Here is a 25,250-nt window from a genome sequence, read left to right as displayed (position 1 = left end):
TGAGCGTTACCGAGTAGGGAAATTGTTAGATTACAAAATTAGAAAAAACGCAGTTGATTAGAAGTAATCGGGTACACGTAATTCCTTACAAGTCCATGCACAGCCATGAATGAGAGAGGCTCTTCTTGAACGCTCCGGGATAATGTTCATCATCTGGCGTACTCTAACGTGCACCCAAAGCCTGGTATACGCGCGTTTTTTTTTTCATTTTCGTCTGCATCGGAATGCTACCGTCGCGACCGTGAATCAAGCCCGCAACCTCGTATTCAGCAACGCAACGTCATTAGCGCCGAACACTACGGGTAAAGGCGATTTTTTCGTGGCTAATGTAATACTAACATCACACATGGTCGCGCGTGTGACGTCAGCTGGGGGACTCCGCACCACGGCCTCCTCTATGATTTTTCCGAGGAGGTCGTGCTGCACGCTGCCGCACGGCGCGCGTGCACCTCGTGAAGCCTGCTTGACGCGTTCAGTCGACTTGGCCTGCTCGATGTTTTCCTTAAGGCCATTCGACATGTTTCTAGCGCGATATGTATGGAATATTCCAGAACGCTGTTCCCCGCAAAATCAAGCAGTATCCCCGCCGGAATCACGCTTAGTGTCGATTGCGGTTCTGTTAGCAATAAGCGTGTACACGTGCGTATACTAGTACACGGCGTTGATATATTGTTCCCTGGTTATGGCACATTTGTAATAACTCGCCTGCCATTCTGGTTTTTTTTGATGATGACAAACTACACCATTTGGCCTTCATCTGGCGTGTCTGCGCTGTAATCGAGGCGGCCGACGAACAGCCTTTTACTGAGTATAGTGGCGAGCAGTGTCCTACGTCTGGTACCCGTCAGCACGTGGAGAAAGCAGATGAAGGCTCGACGGCACAAATCAACGACAACAGATTGACAGTGGCCCTTGGTGGGACCCGGTGCACGTGACATTTGGTACTAAATCAGCTGCAAGCGCGTACAGACAACCAGCTTGTGGAACAGTAATCGCCACTTGGCAGAACTTCCAGGATGCGCTGACCAGTTGAGGCGTACCAGCCGTATGCAACAACTTTGCAACAAACCACCGCAGTTGCTCAGTGGCTGTGGTTTTGGGCTGCTAAGCACGAGGTGGCGGAATGAGATCCCGGCCGTGGCGGCGGCATTTAGGTGGGGACGAATTGCGAAGACAGCCGTGCACTTACATTCAGGTCTACATTAAGGAACCCCAGGTCGTTCGGGTTACTTCGGAGTCCCCCACTACGGCGTGCCTCATAGTCATATCATGGTTTCCGCACGTAAAACCCCATATTCTGAATTCAGCTTTCTAGGAAAGGAGTGTTGTGTTCATAGATGGCACTGAATCTGTAGAATGAACAGGGCGCATGTGTTTCAAACGCCTATATCGAGCGGCGTGGTGCTCCCTGCTGTCAATTCAGTTTGGCATGGCCACTTTCCCGTAAACAGGGGTCGTCCACGCAGGGCGAGCGAAATTACTAAATGCGGACTCTGCGCGAGATATCGGCAGCACCTTTTGCAGAACTGTTTGGTGGAGATTCCCGACCAAAAGCTAATGCACGGCTAATGCCAGTCAGCAAGATCACTTGGTACACGTGCGTTATACCCATGTTTTTTTTTTGTTTTTTTTGTGGGAGTATCAGAGGAGCAGCGTGACTCATATTTGGTGCTCAGGTACCAACCAGTGATTTCTTAGCTGCGCCGTTCGTTCGCCTACCTGCACACATATTTTTTTTTTGGGGGGGGGGAGCAATTTAAATGCAAGATGTTGGTATTAAAAGAAGCAAGAAACGCCCGCCTATTACTCCAAATATTTCACTCCAGGGTTTATGCAGTGATAGCAGCACGGCAAGCCTTCTACGTGAAGTTTCAATCATGGCTAGTTGACGGCCTGGAAAATCATATAACTCCGTGTGTTCTCTATAACTATTGCTGTTGTGTCCAAGAAAGACGTGCCAACTGTTAAGTGCATGCTGTGAAACTTACTCCAGGAAGATCAGGTAAATATGTGAAATACGTGGCAAAAGGCGTTTTTTTTTACCCAGATCCACATAAAATCACACATCGGCCGGCTACATGACTGGCATCACGACGGGATATCCCACCCACAATATATGAAGCCACCGTGAAGAAACAGTTGATTGTGTGGCATGGTTGCATCGTGTGACGCAACAACTGCCGCTACCCAAGATAGCTGTAGAATGGTGCTGGACGTCGAAAAATATGCTTGCGTGTCGATAGCGGAGAGTGGGAAAAAAGTGTAGTGAAATGGAGCAAGAAAACTTGTAGTGGCCTCTTTCGTTGACCTGTATTGAGAAGGTAAGCATATATCACAGTACTTTAACAGAAACAGGGAATGTGTTATCTGATTCAATTACCTCAAACTACATTTTCATCCGTACAGAAAAAAAATGTAATTATCGCCTCTGTATCTTTTATTTGCATTATAAATTGCGTAATAACGTTTAAGATCGTATTAGCCAAGTCGCGAGCACTGGCGCTAGCTTTGTTTGCCGCAACTCAAGTCTCGTATGTAAAGCGTACACAAGGCTAAATTTCTTTGTTTACGAAGTGTAAGTCACTACCATAAGCATGCGTCAAAGCAATATGCCTGCACGCTTCACGCGAAGTGAAATAATTATTCAGCTTGCCTCGCTAAAGAAGACGCAGGGCGTGGCCACCGCTAAAGCACTCTCGTCGCCTTCGATGACGCTCTTGCAAAGGGCTCGTGCCAGTGCAGCCCAGAGAGTGCCGGTCAGTCCCGTTGGGTCTGCGAGCAAAGCAAGTGGGCCGCATTAAGCAAACTGCCTACACCTAAAATTTGACGAGTCTTTCTCTTGAGGGGACCAGCTCATCATAATCGCAATCGCGTTGTACTTGCTCAGAGTCTTCTCGAATACATTTTTTGGCATGACGCCGATGTAACGCACAGTCATATTTTGACAAGAACTGACGCAAGTAAGGCAGGATGGGGGGATGGGAAAGACATCGCACAGCAAGTAAAGGCCTGCGAGCATGATGGTGTATTAGGGGACATCTCGTGCGCGTGCCAGTATTGTCGTGTGGAGCACGGTATCGTGGCGCCCTTAATTAGCAAGTGTCCGTGAAGCTGCTCCTCTCAGCGATGAAGCAGGAAACAACGATACACCATTTTGGTATGGTAAAGGAAGCCGCGGCGTCTCCTTAAGCAGACGTCGTTGATTGAAACACAAATAGGTAAGCAAACCATGGCTATATTGCTCGTGAGACCTTAAAAGCGGCAGGGAAGAAGTTTGGGCGTGTTGGTGGGATGCATTCAGACTGGGATACATAGCGCAAAAAATTACACAGGGACAAGCAGAACACAGGACGAGCGCTTACTCAACGTGGAGGATCCGTTTCTTACCAAAGATTCTTCAGCTGTTATCAACTTTTTAAATGGAGCTGACAGCGAGTGTTTAACGGCATTTTCTGTGGACATAAAAGATTTGTTTTATTCATTGCCACATGGGGGTTTGCTGTGCAGTGTTGAGGCGGCAATAGATGAGCACGGCGCTGTCCTTTTTTCTAACGCTTGTGGTGTTAGTGTGGCAAGGTTTTTAGCGCTTTTATCATTTTATTTGAGGTCCACTTTTGTTCAATTTGTCAATAACATTTACCTTTAAAAGCAGGGTGTTTGCATAGGCTCTTGCATAGCGCCCATTTTAAGTGACCTGTTTTTAGCTCGTTGTGACAAAGCTTTTGCTGTGCGGGTGGGTGATTTGGGCGTTGTGACGGTTTTTATATATGTAGATGATTTTTTGTATTTTTAGATAGATCCTTACTTGATCCGGCTGCCAGTTCTCATGTAGATTGCCGTTTTGACTGTTCAAACCCTGCTGTTAGCTGTATTCTTGCCTCATTCAATGAGTATTATAGGCCACTTACGTTCACTACTGAATTTCCAGCGCAGGGCAATATCAGGTTTTTAGACTTGCGTTTGCATTTCAAAACCGAACACGTGTGTTGGGTATATGAGCCCAAAGCTAATAAGCCGCCCTTGAGGTACAGTTCTGCCCACTCTAAACTCATAAAAAGAAGCATCGTACGTTATTTCCTGTCATGCGCTCTATCTAAGTCATGTGCTCACTTGCTAGATGAAGGCCCTAGTAAGCAGGTGGCTCGTCTGGAAGCAGCGGACTATCCAAGACATATCATTATCTCGGTTGCTGAAGGCCTGCATAGTCAAAAGAAACTAACTTCATGCATGAGCGATGAGCAGAGAGCGGACCACGTAAGAAAAAGGAAAGAAGAAAGGGAAAAACGAAACGTGGCGGCAATTCCCTACTTTCATAAGGTTTCCCACAACCTAAAAAAGGTCGGGCAACGTTCTGGTGTAAACGTTGTGTTTACAGCACCTAACAAACTCTTGAGGTTGAGTGTGATGAGCTGTCCCATGAGGAAACCAAAGCCTGGTTGCACTACCGCGCACAAAGTTCCTTTTGTTGCATGCACTCGCAATGTTGTGTATAAGATCTCACTCTCGTGTGGCCAGACGGTCAGATGTTTAAACGTGCGTCTGGTGGAGCATAGTAACAAAGTGGAGAGCATCGCAATAGATGGGCATCTGGCTGCCCATTGTAGAAAATGTGACTTGAAGGCTCCATGCTTCCCGCTATTAGAACGAACTGTTGTTGTCTATCGCCACAAGAATAAGATTACGAGGGAAATTGTGGAAGCAGCTGAGATAGCCAGAGCAGGTGACGAGTGCGTTAGCACGCCGTCTATATTTCTATCAAGAAAAGAGCTTGAATTTTTGGGCATAATAGTCACATGACTGTCTTTTCCCCCTTCCCTTCAGTGTGTTCTATTGTAGTGGCATCCCAGTGAGTATATATATACTCACCAGCTGCAATAAATCAATTGTTGAAAGTTAGCGCTCGTCCTGTGTTCTGCTTGTCCCTGTGTAATTTTTTGCGCTATGTATCCCAGTCTTAAAAGCGGCGTTAACAGGAAAGGCTAAATCAGCTTCTGTAATAACAGCGATTTGTTTATTTTGTTCTTAGAAGGTGGTTTATTAAAGAGACAACAGAGTTCAAAAAGTTATTGAATTTCACGGCGAAACTGCAGTGCCGATAGGTTAGGGTGACTTCACATACTTTGAAGTATTTTCCTTGTATTTGGGATGCAGCAAAAGCTCTCCAAGATTGCCGAGTTCCACCTTTGGCTCCTTTAGCATGCAATTAGTCGAGAATTTTTTTCTACTTCATTTACATTTATTCGGTGAAAAAAGGCTCGGTACTAAAGAAATTGTAGACAAATGTTTTTCTTTTTGAAATTCGTGCGCGCAGCCCAAAGCTGGTACACAAATAAATATGCAATGTATTTGAACGCAATTTCGTACTCTTTGCGCCATTCCTTTCTAGCAAGTTCAACTCGCTAGGGTGACGGGTTGAATTCCTAAAAATGCAATGTAGTCCTTGTTTATCAATAACGTAGGGCTTTCGAGACAAATATAGAAACATTTTTTATAATATAGATAGTTTCAGGGTGTCTACCAACCGGGAAAACCGGGAAAACCGGGTATTCTCAGGGAATTTGAACAGTCTGGAAAAACTCAGGGAAAACTCAGGGAATTTGTGCTTCTATCAGGGAAAATTAGCTGTAACATTATTGAAAGGGAACGAATGTCGTGGTAATGCTGGCCCCTGTAACAGAGGAATCGCAACGAATCGTCATTGACGCCGTGTCATCGGCACGATGTATTGCCAGAGTAGTTAATGACTGATTTTCTAGACGTACGATTTTTCGGACATGCCCGATAATTTGCACGGCTTTGCGGCACCACCACGTACTCCATATAGCCAACGTATATTTCCCTGACTGCAGGTCAGAAATGGCAATAATCAAAGCTGACACTGCCGCTATTTTGATTATCTCGCCGCCTCGAACCGGCACTCTCGCACACAGATCCGCTGGCAGCCGTAACCACCACCGCAGCAGCGTTAGGCCCAGCTGCTTCTATGTTCGCTATTAAGCTTCTTTCTGTGCGGTGCCATGTTTTTCATTGAAAGAATTCGCCGCTATTACTAATGGCACCGACTCCGCCTTTGTAATCCTCGCCATTGGCTTTGAAGCTCGCAGAGCACAGCGCGTTGCGTAATGCCAGTCATTGAAAGTTAGCTTCGCCTCAGTACAGTTATGTTAGGCGGGGAAGCATAACAAGCGTGGGAAGGGGCAATTGTCACGGGACACAGTATGTATTCCTTAATTATACACACGTGAACCCCCATCTCCTGTCACAGTACGAGCACCGATATGCATAGTAAGTGTACTGGCAGGCCTTAAGAGCTTTTTCGGGCGTGCCTGTGGCAATTTCAGCCCTTAAGGGTAGTTAAAGACACGCATTCATTATTTTTGGACTGCCCTATTTTCGGATGATTTTGCGGCCCCTAGGGAATCAGAAAAATCGGACGTTGACTGTACAACTGACCAAGACGATGCTTCAAATGATCCATGTGGTGAAAGCGTGGCAGAAGGTGCATGAGAACAGAAAGGACCGACGCACTGAGGAATTAACGGGAACGGAAGCGTGCGGCCGCCTTTTTGAAGGAGCTTGAGCTAAAAAAACAAAGTGTTGGCTGACGCCGAGATGCAGATGTCCCTCACCCAAAGCAAAATAAATTGTTTTAACCAGTGAAATCCAATAGTGAGATGTTGTGTACCGGCTAAGAGTATATCAGGACAGTTGAGGTTGACTTCCCAGCTGCTGAGAGAGAACCTCAGTTGTGACGAAGTTCAGGCATCATGCAGATGTGCTTGCTACAGTTGATAGAAATAGCCCATATTAAAAAAAATATTTACTTATGTATGCATCCCGTTTTCATTAAATTGTTCGACTCAATTTGGAATGGGTTTTACCATTTCTTTCGCTGTGCATTTTACAACACCTTCCTTCTGTTTTGTTTTTAAATAAAATAAATATTACTCCTTACAGTTCAAACTGGATAAGGTCATTTTTTTTTTGTTTCAGCACGCTTACTAGAGAGTGACAGCATCGGACAACGTGGTGTCAGGATGTCTTGACATAAAACAAAGTTCCGGCTCATTCAGGGAATTTTGCAAAGGTGCTCAGGGAAAACCTGGAAAACTCAGGGAATTTGGAAATGTCAACTTGGTAGACACCCTATAGGTGGTCTATCTAGGCAAATTACAGTCCTTTAATGTTTTTTTTTCAATTGAAGAAATTATCGGCAAACAGGGGTACCGTGAAAAGCATATTTAGCTCTAGCGAACAAGGACAGAAGGGAGACGACAACGCAATGCGTTGTCTCCCTTCTGTCCTTGTTCGCTGGCGCTAAATATGCTTTCCAAATAAGTTTCCCTACACGTCAAGAAATGTGCAATGGGTATCACGCCTGCACTCATGCGTGACACATCGAGCTCTTCTGGACACGTACCAGCTTGCACCCCAAGCGACCGCGGCGCGATGCTTGCAAGCTTGTTTTCAGTAGAAAGAGCGGGGTTTGTAACAAATAATTAAATACACAGGTCGAATACTGAGGAAAAGCAGGTTTAACAGGGACCTAAAGGGTCATTTGGTTTTAAATATACTCTACTTCTAAGTGATCGCGACGCCTTAGGCAGGACGGAGTGGGAGCCACAGCAGTCTAGAGCCGCGCACGCAATTGGGGAAGCCTTGAGCAGTCAGCCAGATGTGGATATTCTTTGTCGGGCACTGAGGTAGAGCTGTGCTTGTTGGTTATTCTCACGTCTAATGAGCCTCACAATCGGCTGCGTAAACCGCCGCCGAGAACAAAATGGCTCTTCGTATTGCGTTCTTCTGGGTGGCGCGTCTAAGACTGTCCGCTGTCCTCAATGCACGCACATGATAAACTGTACTCGCAGGCGGTGAGATCACGACATATCGGCCACCAGACCGGAGCGCCTCAGCACGCTGGTGGTAACATCGTGAGTGATATCCTCACATGTACCTTTCACATAACTGAACAGAATAACCAATTATTTACACATTTTTCTTTCACTCCGATACATTGTGAAGTTGCATGTGCAACTAGAAATTTGCGAGGCTGACTCACTGTATGTCTTACTTCGTGAAACCTGGCAAAGGTTTTGCGAGATACGATTAAGCTAAGTGGCAAGGGCAGTGACAGCAGGCGACCACTCATTCACATGGAGAACCACGCTGTTCTGGCCTGAACGCCTGCCCCGACGTCGATTCTTTCGGAGGTGAAGACTCTGACAAATAAGGAGTGCATAAACTAGGCGAAGAGATACGACATCTGCGGTAATTGCCACTGGTAACGTGTTGCCTGCAATCGTGTCGTATGAATGTGTAGGTGTGGCGATAAAAACGCGTTAGAATATATATCGCGTGCTGCATTTTCCCCCAGTTCATGTATATAGAAGCTTAGTTTAGCTAGGCGTGGCCATTTAGCACAAACATGTGGTGTCCCTCATACGGTGCATCGGTTTCTGGGAGAAAGTAAGCATACGAAGAGGGGCAGCCACATTGTATTTAAGCTGTTACGTGGCACCGGTGCGTCATCCACTGCTGGATTTGTTGGCTAGGCTCGTAACCGTGGAAAGGTCTGCGAGAGATCATCTTCCCTGTGGATACCGAGCGGTTTTGCTGTAGCTGTAAATACAGTAACCACTTGACGACAGCAGTAAGACATGAACCATGTAGTTTTAATTAAAAATGGCGGTCGCCCGCAGAAACGGACAGGTGCAGTATCTGAGCCACAATTTTGTAGTGGTGCCGTTTCTGGCGACATACCTTACCGCGCGGGAGTGGCACTCTGCTCGCGTTAACAACTGGACCAGCCATCCATGAACGGTGACGGACAAGAATGGCATAGTATCGACCGGAAGACGAAGAGCCAATGCGGAACGAGAAGTCAAATTGCAGTGCCACTCAACCGCACCTACTGCGGAACGCAAACTTCAATACGGGCCAAGCGTTACTCCGGAGCACCGTGAGAACTATGTCGACTCATCGACTCATTGCAGATTGAGAGCACACTAACGCAGTCATCGAAGAGTTCAGGCAAACGGGCGTCGTAGTTGTCTGAACTTCCAAATATGCGGCACCTATACTCCTTGTGCGACAAAAGCGGCGATTTGCACCAATTATCGTACTCTCAAGGAAGCAGCGAAAAATGTCCGGTACTCAGTGCCCTTACCTGAAGATAAGCTCAGATTTCTGCGAGGAAAATGTCTTCACGAGTCTCAACCTCTCATCGGGCCATTATCAGTTTCCTGCAGCAGAGGATTCCCGACAGAAGACCTTCTTCATCGCACCGGATAAATATAAATGACGCTGTTTGGTTTGGGCAACTGCCCAGCAGCATTTCAAAGAATGGTCAACGCCGTTCTTGTTACACCACGATGTCCACTTGAACTTGCATACAGGGATAACATCTTACTCCCGACAACAACTATGGAAGAAGGACTCCATTCCGTATAAATAACTCTGGACGTTCTCCGTGGAGGGGACTGAGGCTACAGTTGAGCATGTGATACTTCTACGACTGGGTGGATCACCGTGGTTGCGACATCTCAGCGGAATTCGTGAGACTGGGCAGCCTCAAAATTCAATGCGCCACCGACTTCTCAATGTCCGTTGACGTTCAATGACTGCGACAATTTCTCGGTCTCGCTGGCAACTTCAGAAAGCTTCTCCATGGTGACGCTACTATTGCAACACCTCTGACGGAGATCACGTCCGAGGATGAGGCTTGCTTAGTTAAATGTGGTTTACTGGTGCAACCGTGGCTAAGGCTATGCTGCGCCAAACACCTGGTGTTTTTAAAATCCAGATTAGGGAGAACAAGGCTGTGTTATTCTAAATTTCGTGTAACAGGCCAGTGTCATCTAGAAATTTGCGCACGCCATGTAATAGGACTCTGGGATCATCTCCTAAAATTAAAGCAGGGTGTAAAGGTATATGTAGTTGAGGTAAGTTGCGCTAAAGGTTCCGTCTGTGAACTTCTATATATGTGCATGTCAGTAATATATGCATAACTGTGAGTGGTTCTTAGCATTTCTCGCATGTTTGTGCGTCTTCTTTTGTAAGTAGATAATTGTGTGTCAGGTGCGTGTGCCCAATGTGTAGCCGCCGTAAATCTAGTTCAAAGAACCGCTCCTTGTGGTTACACGCCTTCCAATCACCAAGTACGGGTTCGGTAAGATGTAATTTGTTGCCTGCACAATGGCCTCACTCGTGTCGCCACTTTGATGTTAATGCCTTCACTGTCGCGCGGATGCTGTCTTTATATGGAAGTGTTGAGTTTGTTACGTCTTTGTACGCTGCCATCAATGAACATTTATCAACTGCTTCATTACCCACTATACAAACTTGACTTAGGACCCAGCAGAAATGAATTGATGTCCGTTGTTTGTTTAGCGCCACCATGTTTAGACTGCCCCCAGCAGGGTTTCACACTCAGGTTTAAGATGTAGAGCCTTTAGTGCACTTTGGGAATCGGCCTATATGATTGTATTTCTGCGTTTGTGAGTGATAATTTTCTAACTACAACCCATACAGCATAAACTTTAGCAGTGATAACAGAAGCATGTTTTGGTAAACAAATATTTGTTTTCCATTTTTCTGCTATGGCCCCTACGCCCACGTGTTCTATTGTTTTAGAGCCACCGGTGTAAAATTTTTTGTCATTTTGGTATTTGTCCTGAGGAGCACGGAATTCTTGTATGTGTCCGTGTGGTGTGTCTCTTTTCTTTAAATGTGTCAATGTGCAGTCACATATCTGTGTAAAATCGTACCATGGTGGCAATCGTTGTGGTTTTTTTTGGCTACCTGGAAGACTTCATGAGGAGTGTCATACTGCCGACAATATTCCTCATATCGCAAGACAAGTGGCCTAACCATGTTCGGTTTATTTGTATAGTGTAAGCGTTAGTTGCACTGTGTGACGACGTTATAGCATATGTGTTGTGGTGAGGACTGAACTCTAAGCACGTAGAAAAAGGTAAGTAACGCTGCGCGCTGCTGTAAGGGAGGTTCATTCCACTCATCGTATAAACTTGGGACAGATGTTCTGTAGGCACCATTTGCCAGTCGCTGTCCAAGATTATGTACTGGATCAAGTCGACGAATGTAAGACTGTCTGGCTAAACCAAAAACCACGCAGCCGTAGTCTAGAATGCTGTACCGGCAGATACGTAAAATACAGGTTCGGTCAGAATCTTGTGCCATGAAATATTCAAGATATTCAACGATTTATTTGCTTTCATTTGAGTGTTTCTATGTGAGCTAGGAAGTTTAGTTTGGTGTCAAAAGTTATTCCTAAAGACCTATTGTCTTGTTTTGCAGGCAGTCTGGCGTCATTCTATTTTAGGAAATGATCACTGAGTAGCCCTTATTTCCGAGAGAATAAAACAGGAACTGTTTTCTGTGTGGAAAAGGAAACCATGTTTGTTAGCCGATTGTGTAAGTTTATTTATCATGATTTGAAGCTGCCTTTAACAGGTCGACAAATTTCAGGCGGGGCAAGCCACTTGGAGACCGTGTACGTATGTGGAGGGTGCAATATACGATGGTATAATTTGATTAACTGAGTGCATTTTTACTATGAACAGTGTCATTATGAAAGCACCGCCTTGTGGAACGCCATTTTCTTGTGTTATTGTATAAGAATAAATGCGTTACTCTCCTTTTTCTACGTGCTCCGAGTTTAGTCCTAACCATAACAAATATACTAGAACATCGTCACACAGTGCAACTCTATATTATTATTAAAAGACTTATTATTTTAGAATCAAGAAGCCACATAGATACCGACCTGTGTGGATATAGAAAGGGCTGTTCAACTACTGACCACTTTGTCCGTCTAAAACATGAAATGCGGTCTCATAACGTTCTTTCTGTATCTTAACGTTTTGCTTAGCAATCTTTCTTCCATCGCTTTTTGCATGGTCCTCAACTGGTTCTCAAGCTTCTTTGTCAGTCTCCATATGTTAATAACGCTTTCATATGATTTTGCCCAACAGCTTGTGAGAATGAGTTTGTGAAGGAGTACCTATGCCCAGGTCAGTGATTCACAGGGAACCCTGATCATGAGAAGGACATTCATAGAAGGATAAATATGGATTCGATTGCATATGGCAGAGATTGTCAGCTGCTAACTGGAAGCTTACCATTATCATTGACAAGGAAGGTGTACAATCAGTGCATTTACCAGTGCTGACATATGGGGCAGACGCTTGGAGACTGACAAAGAAGCTTGAGAATTACACTTCCGAGACTGACAAAGAAGCTTGAGAACAAGTCAAGGACCGCGCAAAGAGCGATGGAACGAAGATTGCTAGACATAACGTTAAGAGACAGAAAGAGAGCGGCTTGGCTCAGAGAGCAAAGGGTATAGCCGATATTCTAATTGACATTAAGAGAAAAGAATGTAGCTTGGAAGGTGATGTAATGCGCCGGTTAGATAACCGCTAGGCGATTAGGTTTACAGAATGAATGCCAAGAGAAGGGAACCGCAGCCGAGGATTCCAGAAGACAAGGTGGAGCGATGAAATTAGGAAATTCGCTGGCGCTAGATGGAATCGCTGGCGCAGGACAGGTGATAATTGGAATTCGCAGGCAGAGGCCTTCGTCCTGCATTGGACATAAAACAGGCTGATGATGATGATGATGGTGGTGGTGAGGATGATACTGAGCCAAGACGCACCTGAAACGTTCTATTAGACATAAGATCACCTAGCCAATTCAGCATCCTACCACGGATCTCGAGGTCAGTAGGTCTCTTAAGTTTCCATATCTCCACGTGGTGTCATGGACTTTTTCTGAATCAAAGAAAACTGTAAGTGTTCCTTGTGTAAAAATGCATGTCGAATTTCGTGTTTTAGACGGACAAGATGGTCAGTAGTTAAACAACCCTTTTTATATCCACACTGGTGGGGGTCTATAAGGTTTCTTGATGCTAAAACTAATGAGAGTATTATATTAATAGTGATTTCATATAATTTTGCCCAACAGCTTGTGAGGGCAATTAGTCTGTAGCTGCTTCCGGATTTTGGGGATTTACCAGCTTCTAGAATTGGAACTACTGTTGCCTTTTTCCAGTCTTCTGGCAATATACCAAATTCCCAGATTATGTTGAAGAATTTTAGGAGAGCATCTACAGATGCTTGAGATAGATGTGCCAATAAGCGAAGTCATTGCTGCAATCACGCTAATTCTGAGATGATTTAATCAGAACTACACACCTCTGAGAACTTCCTGGCTCAGTATTCATCACGCATAATTGAAATAAACTGGCTGTCGTTCAAAACCACCTTGTCTCACCTCGTTGATAAGTATGTGCCCATCATCACCATCCGACATCATAAAAATTCACCTTGGTTCGCACATCGTCTTCATTGTCTTAATAATAATAAAAAAGAATGCTTGTACTGCCACTCAATGAATAAAGGTCTCCTGTCATCATGAAACAAGTACAAAAATTCCGATAAACAGTACCAGCCCCTGCTTAGAACAACACGTCGTAGTTTCTTTAGTCACGACCTGTCTACTATGTTAACCAATAATTCTCATAGATCCTGACGCATCATCAATCCGAGTTCCCATCCTGATAAAGCACTAAATAACACTGACAAACAAACAGTCACTGAAACTGGGTGTTTGCAGCTTCTGAACGATGCATTTTCATCAGTGTTCATCAATGACGATACAACTTCCTCGCCATTATTAGAGTCATTGCCTAACATTTCCTTGACAGAAATTGTCATCAGTGAATCTGGTATTATTGCCCTGCTGAATAACCTCAATATTACTACAAGCTCTGATCACATTGTTTTCAATAATAACATATTTAAAAACGCTTCTCTAAACATTTTTCAAGTGTTATCAGCCCTGTTTTCACAATCATTATCACTTTGCATTATTCCGCATTAGTGGCGAATAGCCAAAGTTATACCAATTAATAAATCGGGCGATTTAAATCCAAATAACTGTTGTCGTATCTCATTAACTAGCAACATATGTAAACTTCTCGAGCACGTCATCCATACACAAGTCTTCAACTATCTGGAAGACCCAGATCTCATTTTAAAGTACCAGCAAGGTTTTCGCAGTGGTTATTGATGTGACACTCAACTAGCCGGGTTTACTAACGATATACTTTCCGCATTGTACGAAGGATTCCAAGTTGACGCAGGGTTTGTTGATTTCTCTAAATCTTTTGATCGCATTCCTCATCGCAGATTTCTAATCAAACTAACAAACTTAAATATTCACACAAACGTTCTTGCATGGATTAAAAGATTTCTTCTCCATCAGACAACAATTCACCTATGATAATGGCTGTAACTCTTCCTTGGTTTTTTTTTTAATATCTAGAGTCCCCCAGGGTAGCGAACGGGTCCCCTACTGTTCTTAATTTTTATAAAAATCTACCTAAATGTTTTTAATCTCGAATTCGATTATTCGCAGACGATTGTGTTAGATATCGTAATATTTATAATGACGCTGAACGCCTTTCCCTACAAGCTGATCTTGAATCGGTGACTGATTGGTGCTACTCGTGGCTAATGCCTTTAAGTACGTATGAAACCAACCTAATGTCACTTACCAAACATTCGACTCGATTTCCTACCGCCTATTTTCTCAATAATGCTAGCATAGAACTTGCGCCAGCTTACAAGTATCTTGTCATTCATGTTCAGTCTGATTTCACTTGGCATTACCATATTAACACCACCTTAGCATCGCCTAAGCGAGCATTCGGTCTTTTTGGGCGTAACCTCAAGCACGCATCTTCACACGTAAAAAAACTTGCTCATATCATGCTGATCCGCCCAAATATTGAATATGTTTCTGCCATAATGTATCCCTATCAAGCATACATCATCAACAACATTGAACCTCTGCAAAACCGTGCTGTTCGCTTCACCTTTTCCGATTATTCACGCTTCAACAGCGTCACATCATTAAAACAACATGCCGAGTTGGAACCACTATCACGTCGACACAAGTTTGCTCACCTAGCCTTATTTGGTAAACTTTATCACCATTCCACGCTTCATCATGACTTCTCATCACCCCCTGCATCCCGTGCCGTGACCACGCTAGCAAAGTAAAACGCATAACGTGCCGCTCATCGCTCTGCTTAGGGTCATTTATTGCTAGCACAATATAAGAATAGAATAACCTACCATCACGCGTAGCTACTGAAGTTAACTTGCCATCTTTTCAAACCTTGTTTCAAGAAAAGGGTTAGTGGTAGCAGAATATTTATTACTCATTGTTATATGTACATATTAACATATTGTGTAAAAAAGCTCTTGTGGTTTCATGAATTAGTCCATATACCCCCTGTTCATATCTATTTATTTGATGTTCTTTGTGTGTGGGTTGTTTATTTCATGTAGTTTTATTTTTGTGCATACTTCATGTTAGTGCCCCCCCCCCATATAATACCTTAGCATGAGAGCCCTTAGGGATAATGTAAATAAATAAATAAGTAAATAAATAAATGAATGAATGAACATGGTGTAGTGACCTGGCGCTCGTGACCGGGCGCTGTGCTTTTCCCTGCAGAAAGGACTCTGTTTCTTTCTTGTTGTGTGAGGGGGAACCGTATAGTTCATTTGACGCGCCAGTAGTGGGCAGCTTCTGTTTTTCAGCAGACTGTTTATACTTTAAAAATTCCTTTGAATAATTCAGTGAAGTCGAGATATCACAAAAGTGCTCGCCAAGTATGCCTGCCTGTTCTTGTAATGTTGTTTGTGTGCCTGGAGTTGTAAGTAATGGTATAGTGTAAGATGAGTAATCTCCGCGAAAATTTCCCACCTGTTCCCACATTCGCTTTGATGGCACTGAACTGTTTATTGAAGATATGCATTTCTTCTACAGTGACTATCCCGCCTGCTTTCGGATAAATGGTGCTTTGGCTTTGGCCTGTTTAAAGCATAAGAGGTTGGCCTAGGTCGGGTACCTTCATAAGATTCCCCAGTCCCCATTTTGATGCTTCTTTCTACTTCTGTACACTAAAGAGTCCACCAGGGATATATCTTTTTGCGCACAAGGCTAGATGCCTTGCGATATTGCCTTTTCTTCCACTGAAACTAAGACTGCAGTGAATTTTTAATTATTTCGTTTACGCTTAGTTCACTTGAAAACACTTTCTTGTTTAACGAAGTTTCACAAATGTTTCACGAAAAGTGGCCACTGAGCTAGATGTATTTTCCAGCAGCACGTTTTAAAATTTGAAAAAGGTAGTGATGATGCGAGTTTGGTCAGAGCAGGTAGATGATCGCTGCCATACGAGGTGTTCAAGACTTTCCTTTAACGTCAGTTAAAACACACGGTGAGCAAAAGGCTAAATCCAGGCAACTAAAGTTCCGTTAAGTAGGTGAGAAATTAGTTTGCGCTACTGAGTTAAAATGCTATTCGATGAAACGACATCTTCAATGAGCTGCCCTTTTTGGTCAGTTTCATCGCTGCCCTAAAGAGGGCAATGAGCACTAAAATCTCCAAATAAAGCAAGAGGCACCGATAAATGGTCATTTAAGTTTTCCAACTCTCATGTAGTGAAATAGATATCGGGAGGAATCTACATTGAAGAAATAGTGACAGTCTTAAATGACAAAACGGTCACAGCTACTGCCTCGTACTGAGTATTTGATATAATGTTCCGTGTGGGGATGCCCCCTTGGACAAACAATAGCGACAGCTCCTGATAGACGGCTGGAGAGCGCGCAGTGCTTTCGTACGACAGTATACTCTGTAAGAAATATTGTATTTTCGGGGCCTAAGTTCGTTTCTTGAAGGTCGAATGCTACTGGTGTTAGATTATTTATAATGTCTTTGATGTCACCTAGATTGTGAATGAGGCTTCTAAAATTCCAATGAATGACGAAAGCCATATTTATGAAATTGGAAAAATTTACCTATGTGTGTGAGCTCACAAATTTTAGGTAATGTAATGGTGTCATGTAATAAAAAGCTCATTACTCAAGGGCGGTAACCATTCAGGTTACCTGTCCTTTTTTCGGCGCAGTTACAAGAAGTATCTCCTTCTTCACGCGCTCCAAAGAGCGCGGATCTTTTGGCGTCAATGATTGCACCTCAATGATTGCACCTCAATGATTGCACCCACAATGAACCAGCACCTCGTTCGCCTTCTCCGAGGTGCTGGTTTACGTAGAGCCAGGGGCCGAGACGTGCTTTTCGGGCTGTGAAGTTCGGTTCACGTTGGGGCCCTGCGGCACTGCAGTCTGCCGGCCCGTCTTCCATGATGATGGAGCAGCACTGGCTGCAGGCACCAAGCGGGCGGTTGGAGTTTCTAACAGTGGTACCAGACGTGAACCCCGTAGACTCCATAAAGCGGCGTGGTAACGGCATAGCCGCGCCGCAATGGCATAGCTTACTTCAGGTTAGTGCCCTAGCCTTTTCCTGGCTTCATAGAATGAGATCATTACCTTTACCTGTTGTATATGATTACTTTTCTTTTTCATCGCTTTTCTTTTTCAGCATCGCTTACTGGAAAGAAAAGCAACGCTGAGACACATATCATTCAAATGAATTTCACATGTCGTTTATGAAAGCTGCTCTGCTGAATGGGACACTGAAGTCTGCAGGTTTTTTTTTTTCTTTTCTGCAGAATAAAAAAGCACTGAAAGCAATTTGGAGCGAGGTGAACATAGAATAACCTATTCATTCTCTTGGCATACACTATCCGTACCTTTAAAAATAAATGGAAATTGGCTACCTCCTTCTCATTCAAATATATAATGAACTTTCTCCTCTGTATATATTTAAATATATTATGTATGTGTGTACTGTTTACACTAGAAATTTAAAACAATGTTGAAGTGAGAAAATACGGATGAGGCAGCCGCCGCTGGTGCTTTTAATGGGCTTGGCCTCATGTAGTCAGGATTTGCGGAAATGAAGCGTATTTCGGAATTAGTTGCCGTTGATGATGAAAGCAATTATGCAGTAAGCTATTAGCCACAATAAAATTGTAGGTGAAAAGGTCGAGGCATGCCAAACGAAACCTCGAATGATGTGGGTGAAAGAATAGTGCTAATGAAACTCTAGGTTTGTGTGTGTATGGGGGGGGGTGACAGGTAGCTGGCCTTCGGCCTCTCCGGGGGGGGGGGAATAGAGTCCCCCATCACAAAACTGCGGAGGGGCTCGAGCCCCAGAGTCGCCCCCCCCCACCCCCCGTAGCCGGTGCTATGATTAGCACCATAAGTGAAATGACACATAGCGTTATTCCGACAAACTCGAAATTCGGAAGGCTCACTAGGCATCTTTGGTTGCCCACTGTAAAGTAATTGAAGTAGCGACACATAGCAAGAGAGCGGTTCACTGAATACCAAGTTCTCTGATTGTCGCATTCAAATGCAGAGCTTTACTCCATAATAAACACCGCCTCCCCCCCTCCCCACCTCCTTTCGGTCACGGCGTACACATTTGCGTACGCGAGTTATTTTTGCTATTTATCTGCAGCAGTTGCAAGGAACAGATTGCGAACGTTAAGCTTAGGGTAAATTGAAAATTATGCTTACCTAAAGCACTTCCATTTTACATACGAGGGAAATATATCAACACAGACAACCGCTTTGGTGAAGGCACTACTGTCTTTGACGGTATGCGTGTCGTGGGGCGTGTAAGTAACAAATGCGAAATATATTCTTCTTGCTTTCTAGTAGTCGCCGCAGTCAATTATCGATTTTTTCATGTTATTCTAGCGGGTGATCCAATTCATTTTATATATAAACGTAGCACGGCTGACTGCGCAATAAAATGATATTTAATAGCTCTGTAATAAGAATGGCTCAATATAAAATGCACGAAGACTCACTCTACCACCTTGACTTACTTTCTGGAGCCTCCAGTACCATGGCATAACATGATGAAAATTTCACACACTTATCCACAGTTTATTTAAAAATCCTGACTGAAGAGGATAGATAGTGCAGGGCAAAATGACCACACCAGAGGAGACGTTAAAATCTGCAGGATAATGTTCCCACAGGTAAAAAATGACAACATTTGTGTGCGACATCGCGGAATCATGGCCAAATTTAGAGCGAAGCTACTTGCTTTGAGCAGTCGTGTTAACAATTCCCGTTGCTTGATATAAAAGCGCTCATTAAAACATTGCCCAGATAGGACTCCCGCTTTGCCCCTGTTTCCCGCTCACTCTAACGCTTTCGAACACTAAGTTGCCATTTGTTTCTTCTTTTTGCGTTCGCCTCTACAGCAGTTTGCTCATCTAGTCGCGCCATCTGCCCGGCTGTTCTTAATTAAGGAATTTTCAGCCAGGGCTGTCCTGCACGGACGCCCTTTAACTTCGCATGCATGTCGGCTATAAGGCTGCCCCATTCGCCAGATTTGATCTCGGTGGCTTAATATAGTTCTCCCGTGGTGGCAGGCTAAATTCTGCTCTGTAATTTAATGACACGCTTCGAACTTTGCTTACAGCTTCGCCCTATACTCACGGAAGATAAACACGATCACTCGTGTAAGCGCCTGTGGTTAAGGCACCACAGGCGTCTTAACGCTTGATTATAGGAAAAAAATGACGGTTGAGTGATATTCTGCAAAGAACCTTATTCATTCGAAAACGTTAACGTTTCATAATGCATTGCACATAATGCGCCCCCTGTTTTCACCAACTATGAACGCGTTGTGATCTTATGTCTTTTCAGGACATTAAGAAACACAGCGCATTAAAGGTGTGTAACGTGTTCGAGCACTTCATGGAGGATTGTTTGTAGAAATACTAAATTATGAACACCCATTTAACTCTGCGTACGCGGGAACTATAACGCCCCCATCACCTCCTCCCTTCATCAAAAATTTCATCTCACTAGCAGTCATAGTTGTACTACAAGACGGTGGGCTCAACCCTCTGAATGTTGCACCGTTCGTAAAACACACTTCTAACATACGGAGCGCTTGCGTACGTTTAATGTATTGGCAGCAGTTGATCCACACACCCTGATTTTCGACACGAAATATTTCCCGCGGTTTTCACCATACAGAAAACAACTGCCGTTTGGTTCGCCCATGTTATCGGTTAGAGGGAAGCTGAAACCTTTTCCAGAAAAATGAGTGAAGAGCAGTACGCCATGGTTTTCAACCCTCTGAATTCGAATATCGCATCAGAATTGAGCGAAAGAAAGCGCAAACATATTTTATTTCGACGAAAAGTGCAGCAGACACGCCCAGCTCGCGCGCCTTGTTTCCGCCTGTGATTGTTCGGGCGCCTCATGACGTCAACAATGGTGCTCGTCCGGACCGACTGCTGCCGCTACACGCGAAGCACGGTGCAAATTAGTTTGGTGGTGTTTTGCTGAGACAGTCATAGAAATTTTCGAGTGCTTGCGTTTCTCTGAGGAGTTCGGCGTTAAGTCCGAACTCTACGAGAGCGATTGTGCGCGCGACGGTGACGGGCGACGGCTTCGAGCGACAAAACGGGCGGTCGCTTGAACAAATCGCTCGGTGTTGTCGCTTGATCGCTCGTTTCTAGAAATCTAGAACTCGTCACTCGTCGCCCGGAAATGTTATGAGTGACTAGCCAATTGTGCGAAGCCGAAACTGGATGTACATAACTTAAATACTACTCTTTGTCGCACGAAACGAGCAAACTATTGAATTTTACACGTGCAAGAATAAGAACCTAGTGCAAGACCTTCAGAAATATTTTATGCACCTTCTTCAGTAAAATACACCAACTTAAATTGATAAAGCATGTGTCACGCTAGTTTCGGCGCGTATATTGCTGGCCTCATACCGTGAAGTCGTCGCTCAAAGCCGTCGCTCGCATGAAGTTCGGCTTGCAGACGACGAGTGAACGCGACAGCCATCGCCTCGCTTGTAGCGCTGTCGCTGTCGCGTGCAAGGTCACTTTTAAGGGGTTTATACTTGTACATACTACACGCACGTGCATACTTGTACATACTACATGTACGAGCCGATTGCGAAAAGCCGGCATCTCCAAGAAGCAAAAAATGCTGGTGCAAGCACTGCTTTCCACGCGAACGAAGGCGATGTGTTAGCATCTCCTTGTGTCTGAAATGTTCTTTGGCGAGTATGTTTTTTGCTAAGCTGCATTCAGCGTTCCAGTGAGTACGTTTCCGGGCAAACAACTGTAGTGTTATGTTCCTGCATGCCTTCTCGTAGAACGTAAGCGGTGATGCGATCTTCAGCATTTGTGCGCTGCCCCCAAGCTGTCAGCAATCTCAGCAATCTCAACAATCTACACAGACGGTTTAAACGTGGGCAAAGTTTACCGGCTGTTGTAGCACGTGTAGTATAGAACCTTCATCAGCGCGCCATCCGCACGCTACTCGTTACCTGCGAATTCCGTTGGCTACGTGAGATCGTCAGTTTCTTATGTGTGCGAGAGAAGGGGGAGCGCAGCGTCTTGGCGTGAGCAGGCTTTCCAACACATGGAACCTAACGCTTGCACTGAGTTATGGTAGCTGCATGCAGGCTGTTTCACAACACACGTGCGAATAAAAAATTCGGGGTGCTTGGTGATGAAACCTGCGTCAAGTGTAGGCGATAAACATGCACCTTCCGTTCAGCGTGCTATGTTTTTTAGGAGAACCCAAACCACGCATTATTGATAAACTCCGGTAGTTATCGTCACGGAAGTGGTTGTAGCACAACACTTGTTCTTGAGCGCTTGAAGTTGTTTCGCTTCACAGGAGCCTCTCACTTAGCTGAAAGCTTCTTGTCTTGCAGGAAGTTATGGAACATCGGAACATCGTCGCGGCTGCTGGTTGTCGTGCAAGCGTAGGCTGCACAGAACGCCGGCATGATCGGCCTACAAGTTCAATTGATGCTGTGAACGTCAACTACCACTCCTATATACACACAAATACAGAGATGTAGGGTCGAGCGAAGCAGATTAGGACGGCACGCACGAAGAAATAAGCCCGGTCAGGCACGGTCGCGGAGACTGGGAAGGAGCGGAACACCAGTGTTGACGTCACTAAGCTGCGGTTTCCGGTCTCCGCTCGCATCGTCAGCGTCAGCAGAAGCGCGCGGCGCTCGACGAGGGGCGGAGCTACAGCGCAATTTTAACGGACGATTGCGTCGCTCCTAAGTGAAAAATCCCCCTCCAAAATTTTACCTTCATGGTTTATAAGGTTCCCGCATCCGTATATCAGCGTCTTATTGAATTCGACAGACTCTTCAGCTTCCCTTTAATCTTAATGTGCCTCGTCAAATGCTTTAACGTCAGCAGCGGCCCTATAATGTAAAACTATTATAATATGTTTTATTCCACTCTCCTGACGTCAAATTTGCGTTACCGCCGACGCCAGCGTCAGGCGGTCACCCACAGAGTTGTCTGAACAAACCAATTAAACATTCTCCTCGTTCACAGGAAATCACTTTTGTTTGCTTGAAAAATGAATAACATTGCCTACACTGAAGGGCTTGCCTTAGCTAATTGGCTAACAAGAGGCGAGGAGCACGGTCAAGTGGGCAGGGATTTGATGAGGCCGAGCCACTGCACTAAACTTCGTTAACCGGATGGAGAGGGTCGTGCCGGCGTCTGCTATTGGTCCGCTTTCTTTTATTTAGCTTGAGGCGGCTGGTCGAAAATCGCGGTGGCATGCAACGGAAGATTAAGAATGACGCTAAAACGGACCCTCAGCAAAGAATAGTTGGCCCAACTAGGATGTAAACGTGCCAAAAGTGCTCGAAAACGTTACACAATCACGCCAATAGCTTCATTAAACGCAAAAAAACCCATGCTCCCCGCCAGAGTAGCCAGTGCCTCAGCAATAGGCGGCAGCCATCTGTTATGCCTCTCAAAACGGGGCAGCCTTCGGCTATTTACTAGAAAATTCAGTTTTGTTCGGCGTATTATTGAGTCTTTACTGCGTACATGGGCCCTATACCGTAAAACTATTCCAATATGTTTATATTCCAAACTCCTGACGTCAAATTTGCGTTACCGCCGACGCCAGCGTCAGGCGGTCACCCACAGAGTTGTCTGTACAAACCAATCAAACATTCTCCTCGTTCACAGGAAATCACTTTTGTTTGCTTGAAAAATGAATAACATTGCCTACACTGAACGGCTTGTCGTAGCTAATTGGCTAACAAGAGGCGAGGAGCACGCTCAAGTGGGCAGGGATTTGATGAGGCCGAGCCACTGCACTAAACTTCGATAACCGGATAGAGAGGGTGGTGCCGGCGTCTGCTATGGGTCCGCTTTCTTTTATTTAGCTTGAGGTGGCTGGTCGAAAATTGAGGCGGCATGCAACGCAAGATTAAGAATGACGCTAAAACGGACCCTCAGCAAAGAATAGTTGGCCCAAAGAGGATGTAAACGTGCCGAAAGTGCTCGAAAACGTTACACGACCACGCCAATAGCTTTCTTATACGCAAAAAAACCCATGCTCTCCGCCAGAGTAGCCGGTGCCTCAGCAATAGGCGGCAGCCATCTTTTATGCCTCTGAAAACGGGGCAGCCTCCGGCTATTTACAAGAAAATTCAGTTTTGCTCGGCATATTAATGAGTCTTTACTGCGTACATGGGCCCTGTACCGTAAAACTATTCCAATATGTTTCTATTCCAATCTCCTGACGTCACATTTGCGTAACCACTGACGCAAGCACCGGGTGGTCACCCGCAGGGTTGTCTGAACAGACCAATGAAACGCTCTCGTTCATAGGAGAACACTTTTGTTTGCTTGAAAAACGAATAACATTGCCTACACTGAGCGGCTTGTCGTATCTAATTGGCTGACAACAGGCGACGAGAACGCTCAAGTGGAGAGGGATTCACTGGGGCAGAGCCAGTGCACTGAAAATCGATAAGCGTATGAAAAGGGTGGTGCCGGGGTCTGCGATTGGTCGGCTTTCCCTTACTTAGCTTCTGGTGGCTGGTCGAAAAACACGGGGCATGCAACGGAAGCTTAAGAATGACAATAAAACTGACCCTCAGCAAAGAAGAGTTGACAGAATGAGGTGGTAAACGTGCCGGAAGGCCTCAAAAACGTTACACGGCCACGCAAGAAGTTTTATTCTACGCAAATACACCCATGCTCTCCGGCAGGAGCGAGTAGCCAGCGTCTCAGCGAATGGTGGCCGCCATCTTTTATTCCTTTCGGAATGGGGCAGCCTGCGGCTATTCCGAAGAAAATTCAGTTTTGTTCGGCATATTAAGGCGTCTTTACCGCGTACACGTCACTTTGACGCGGTGAGTTTGCGCGGTTTTGTGACGTCGCGTGACAGGCAGGTGAAGTGGGTGCAGCCCGAAAACTTTTTACTCATTGCCGAGGGCTAATGGCGAAAAGGGGTCGAATCAGGAACAACTGTTTTTCGTTTTTCTGTCAAATCATGCATAATCAGTGTGTACAAATCATATCAGATGGGGAGGTATCGCGGTTTTCGTGATGTCGCGTGACAGACAGGGGACGTAGGCGTAGTCGAAAAAAGTTTTTGACCAATCGTACACGGCTGATAGCGGAATTGGAATAGAAAATTTAGAATAGATTTACGTTGCAGTGCCCATATCACTTTGACGCGGTGAGTTCTTGTGGTTTTGTAACGTCACGTGAGAGGCAGGTGAAGTTGGTGCAGGGCTAAAACTTTTGACGTATAGCCGAGGTCTAATAAGGAAAGGCGTCGAATGAGAAATAACTTTTTCCTTCGTTTGGTCAAACCATGCATAATCAGTGCGTACACGTCATATCACATGGTGGGCTGTCACGGTTTTCGTGACATCGCGTGGCAATCAGGTAAAGTGGGTGGTCCAAAATAGATTTCGACCAATTGTGGAGCACTGAATGCAGAATTGCAATGGAAAAGTTTGGAATAGTTTTACGTTATAGCGCTCCAGAACACGATCAGCCAGTATATACAAATACAAATGCCTTTATTTCCATAAACGTACAATTTATGGGGGATTTAAGGAAAAAGTTGCTCGCAGCAACTTGACGCCCCTAGTAGGTATTTGCATTTATTGTAATTGAGCCCTGAAACGATACACTTTATTTTCATATGTGGCACCTAATATGGACCCCTTTTCTGTCTGTTATATAGGTTACATGAGAAGTTATTCTGCGACACTAGGAAACAGGAAATACCGCCAAACACTTTCATTCACTTTGACGAAATCTTTACAAGTGCTATCACTCAACAACACATATTTATCTTCGCGTGGTCATTCATGTAACATTACACTCATTTCCACCAAATTCTATCCTGGCGGCCATTAAATTTCTCAACTAAGTTAAATTAAGTGGGCTTAATGCTTTGCCA

General features: G+C 44.8%; 1 protein-coding gene across 1 annotated transcript in view; it reads right to left on the bottom strand.

Moving 5' to 3' along the window:
• LOC135898225 (MIF4G domain-containing protein B-like) overlaps positions 1 to 25,250 on the bottom strand; it is a 139,860-nt gene that overhangs the window by 6,165 nt on the left and 108,445 nt on the right. Inside the window, exon 7 of the mRNA XM_065427069.2 lies at positions 2,654 to 2,772. Within this exon, the coding sequence (XP_065283141.1) occupies positions 2,654 to 2,772 (119 nt within the window). The remainder of the gene's footprint in view (positions 1 to 2,653; positions 2,773 to 25,250) is intronic.

This window comes from Dermacentor albipictus, chromosome 5 (assembly GCF_038994185.2).
Source record: "Dermacentor albipictus isolate Rhodes 1998 colony chromosome 5, USDA_Dalb.pri_finalv2, whole genome shotgun sequence".
Classification (NCBI taxonomy): Eukaryota; Metazoa; Arthropoda; class Arachnida; order Ixodida; family Ixodidae; genus Dermacentor; species Dermacentor albipictus.
Note: the sequence above shows the minus strand (reverse complement) of the source record. Positions and strands in the feature narration are given on the sequence as shown.